The 3,994-nt window shown below is 33.6% G+C and overlaps 1 protein-coding gene across 1 annotated transcript; it reads left to right on the top strand.

Annotated features, from left to right (window-relative positions):
* Positions 1-504: 504 nt before the first annotated feature.
* LOC117108322 (arrestin domain-containing protein 3-like) lies at positions 505-3,088 on the top strand (the record flags this gene model as incomplete). The annotated part of the gene is made up of 4 exons (XM_033250299.1): positions 505-604; positions 1,015-1,271; positions 1,689-1,857; positions 2,447-3,088. Coding segments are annotated over 4 exons (675 nt in total), but the record flags the coding sequence as incomplete, so codon positions are not given.
* Positions 3,089-3,994: the final 906 nt, after the last annotated feature.

Here is a 3,994-nt window from a genome sequence, read left to right as displayed (position 1 = left end):
CATTCACCACAGGGGCTGTACTAGTACACCGGGGTATCCCCCTACTTGTCTCGAATAATGTACTGTACTTGGTTCTTTATAGTGCACACGAGCCATTGTGTACACTGGGCCTACGGTTATTAGTCCTTATTCGAGAAGACTTGTTCTACCATCCAAACCATAGGTGAGCGTGTCGTTCGAACCAGCACCAATACTATGGCTGTAGGCTAACTGCTCGGCCATTCGACTTGGCACCATCATCATCAGTACCATCATCAAAAACCCTTTCGTTACCACTACCATCTTCAGTGGTGTAAGAGCTATGATATCTTGTTGACTTAAGCCAGAAGCCCCAGCCTTAAGTGGGCTTCAGGATACAGTATTCATCAGCATTCCTTTTTGCCCCTTATCAGCCGAGAAGGGCCATTTTAATTAGTAGAATGTGTAAAGACACATCGAAATACACACTTTAACGCCCCCAAACTAAGAAAAATATGGAGCATGACCATTAAATTTTCATTTTAGAATCCTATGAGAAGAGATGATACTAAAGAAGTATGCTGCTGTTGCTGTGCGACCCACATAAATGCATCGTTTGAGATCCAGCGCCAAGCGTACTGTGCTGGTAAGTGTAGTTACGTAATGTACATATTTCTAGAGCATCCTGCATCTAAATAGGAAAGCAAAGTATTAATGTTAGTGTACTGTAACTACATAATCTGCATTTGTTTGTGCTCACTTAATACCAGTAGAGAACCCTCCAAACCCCCTTCATTCCTTCATACCCTTCAATTTATCCTACAGCTGCATATAAACTGTGGAATCAATCATATTAATATATACCAAAGTTTACACAGTTGTTGTTAAGACAATGATAATAGCAATGGTGATCATAAGTATGAGAAATATGAGCTTGTATGCAACATTTTATAAATACATATTTTAAAAAATGAAAAATAATAATGTTAATATATTTATTAATTAAATATTAATTTTAGCAAACCTGATTGTTTTGTCTGATATATATTTCATCAGGTGAATCTATAGTGCATACCGGCGAAGTGAACAATGGAAGCTCACGTGACCTTGAGCCATTTATTGAGTTATATCAGAGGGTCCTTTTTAAAGCCACTCGCAAAACTCGCAAGATTGACAAACTTGTATGTAAAATTTCCGAGCCAGAAATCGGTGAGGGAAAACGTCACGGATGGAACCAAAAACCTCTCCTTATCCCACCAATTGCACCCACTCTAACAAACTGTAGCATCATCGAGGCATCATACTTTGTCAGGGTATGTTTAGCAATAGATATATAAAAGAATATAAAATTTAAAGCAGAAATAGTCTACAAAGCTATTATATTTTAACAATGTCTCCACTTTCATTATCATCTTTTTTCATAAACAACCACAAAATTATATCTCAGATATAACATTTACCTTGAAAAGGACACTAAAAATTGAATTGAACACCTTACTGTATAAAGCTATCTTTTCTTATATATAAAATGTATCTATTTATAGTAATATTTGAGTAAATAATGTAGTAATTTTGAAAGAGTAAAATAGCCCTAATAGCTTTGTTCAAATCAGTTTGATTGCTGTGTTTGTTGTGTCAAGAGAATTTCATCTCGTTGCAGGAATAAAAATTGTATCATGAACAACATGAATGGAAATTCACTGCTTTGTATTTTTGTGTATATTATATAGCTGCATGTGGATATTCCAATGGCGGTGGATTGCCGTATTGATATTCCGGTATTGATTGGTACAATACCAGCAAATGTGTACAGCAGTGGATATAACACTCAATATGGAGTGGTAACACAACAACCGTCTGCACCTCCTGTTGCTTTGCCTGACCCCTACCCAAACCTTCGTAAGTAATCCTAATATTTTAAATTCATCTACTTTTATTTATTTTTTTTAAATTTTAAAATTATATTCTGTATATTTCACATTGTCATACAAAATTAGAACATTACGTAACTAGAGCATACCCTCAAGAAAATAATGGAGTCATCCGTTGTATACAGGCACATTGTTTTCTTGAGTGCTGCCTGAATACAATTTGCGATTCCATTAATATGTTTTATGCTCAAGGGTGTGTCCTTCGACCTTTTCTTCAGAAAATAAAATGGTGTCTTTCTTTGATTATTATGTACCACATTATTATTATATATTATATATATTATGTACCAAAAAAAATATAAAGGGCCTTTCATTTAAATTTTAAGTTTCGTTAAATAAATATTAATATATAATGAGGGTCAGCAAATATTTAAAAAAAAAAAAAATTTTTTTTAAACCTTTAATACATTGCTTTTAATATTGGTGAAAGTTTTAGAATCAAGCAAAAAACAGTTACTGCTTAAACACAGTGAGATTTAAAACTTAGGTCAATCAGTTGGAATTTTTTACTGTACGCAGTAGGTCTAGAAATAATCCTGTTATTTTTGTTTTTTTAGCACCACCATCGTATGCTTCATGTGTGTTTGGAGCAGTGGACATGAAAGAAGAAGATACATCAGACGACGCATTCATGGGCAGCACAGGCTTTGTGCCAATGTATACATACTATGGTCAACCTCCTCCAGCATCTACCGGTCACATTTAAGTTAAGCCTACTCCCAGCTTTAACTACAGTACTTGTCAGGTTTAGGCTGAATTATCTTTATCATCATTATAAAAAATGTGATAAAATGTATAAATCTTAAAATTAAAATAGTGTCGGTTCTTTATTATGTATAAACTAAGACTAGACTAGATGAAATTCATTCATGAGTAAATCCTGTATTAAAGTTAAAACTAACATTTATGTGAGGCTTTTAAATACACTGATGGTTCCTGTATATCATAGTACATAGAAAACTACTATCCTATTGCATATTGTCCAGCTAACAATTTTACGTTATAAGAACGTTTTGTGGTAATATTAGAATACACATATGTGAGGTATCACCACGAAATGACACGCATTGTTGGTGAAGTCATATTGAGATATTCACCAAAACAGGCCAAAGTCAGCATTTTTACAAAATTTTGATTTTAATGTTTTTGAATAACTTGATACTTATATTTTGTGATTGTATACTTTGTAAGTGAATTTTCTTGCCAAAAAAGTGTTCTCTGCACATATTCTGTAATTATAGTCATATTATTTGTACAGGTTAGTTTATCTTTGAGGCCGATTTTCTCAAAACATGGTTCTTATACACCTAAACTTTAAATGCTCACATCTCTGAATTTACTTATAGTAGGGAAGCCATTCAAAGACCAAATGAATACTTATAATGTGATATACCCAAATGTAATATAAACTCAATTTTTGAATTTCTAACCATGAGACTTATTTTGTGGTGAGACCTCACATATAGTATACTGATTTTGTTGATACATCAGCCAAGAAGTAAATTTTATCCATGTGTAGCATGATTTCTTTTTCACAGTCAGAAAAAATTATTTTGTAAAGCAAAGCAGTAATGATTGTGCATCTTTGCTTCTGAGTGATGTTAATGTTAACTAAAGACAAGAGCCACCATGTGGTGGAATCATACAAGGCTCCAAATTTGGAACAAGTCGCATCCTGGATATCTGGTAAAATGAGCTTTCTTAAACACATCTAATTTTTATTTTTGTGTGCGTGGATGATACCCATCGTCCCCGATTTCCGTGAGACTATTGATAGATAAACTTGTAAAAACGTGCAAGTATTATGAATTTGCGGAAGATTTTTTTCCCGGGAGATTTGTGCATTCTTTGGGAGTTAGCGGGAGACTTGTGACCCTTGATCATAGGAAAATTCCTTGTTTGTAAGTAAGGTTTTTTTTATACCTTGTCTCGCCAACTTAGTTTTATAAAGGTCGTCAGAGGAGGGCAGGAAAATAAAATAAAATTGCATTTTCTTATTTAGCAAATATATTTGACAAGAACATCAAGACAGAGGAGAAAATAAAAATAAAATTTTATTGGTGAATGTAAACAGTGTACAGTAGTAATGGGATGGTTAAATGCTT

Source organism: Anneissia japonica, unplaced genomic scaffold, assembly GCF_011630105.1.
Source record: "Anneissia japonica isolate Jap-2015-1 unplaced genomic scaffold, ASM1163010v1 scaffold426_len1935630_cov189, whole genome shotgun sequence".
In the NCBI taxonomy this organism is placed as follows: domain Eukaryota; kingdom Metazoa; phylum Echinodermata; class Crinoidea; order Comatulida; family Comatulidae; genus Anneissia; species Anneissia japonica.
Note: the sequence above shows the minus strand (reverse complement) of the source record. Positions and strands in the feature narration are given on the sequence as shown.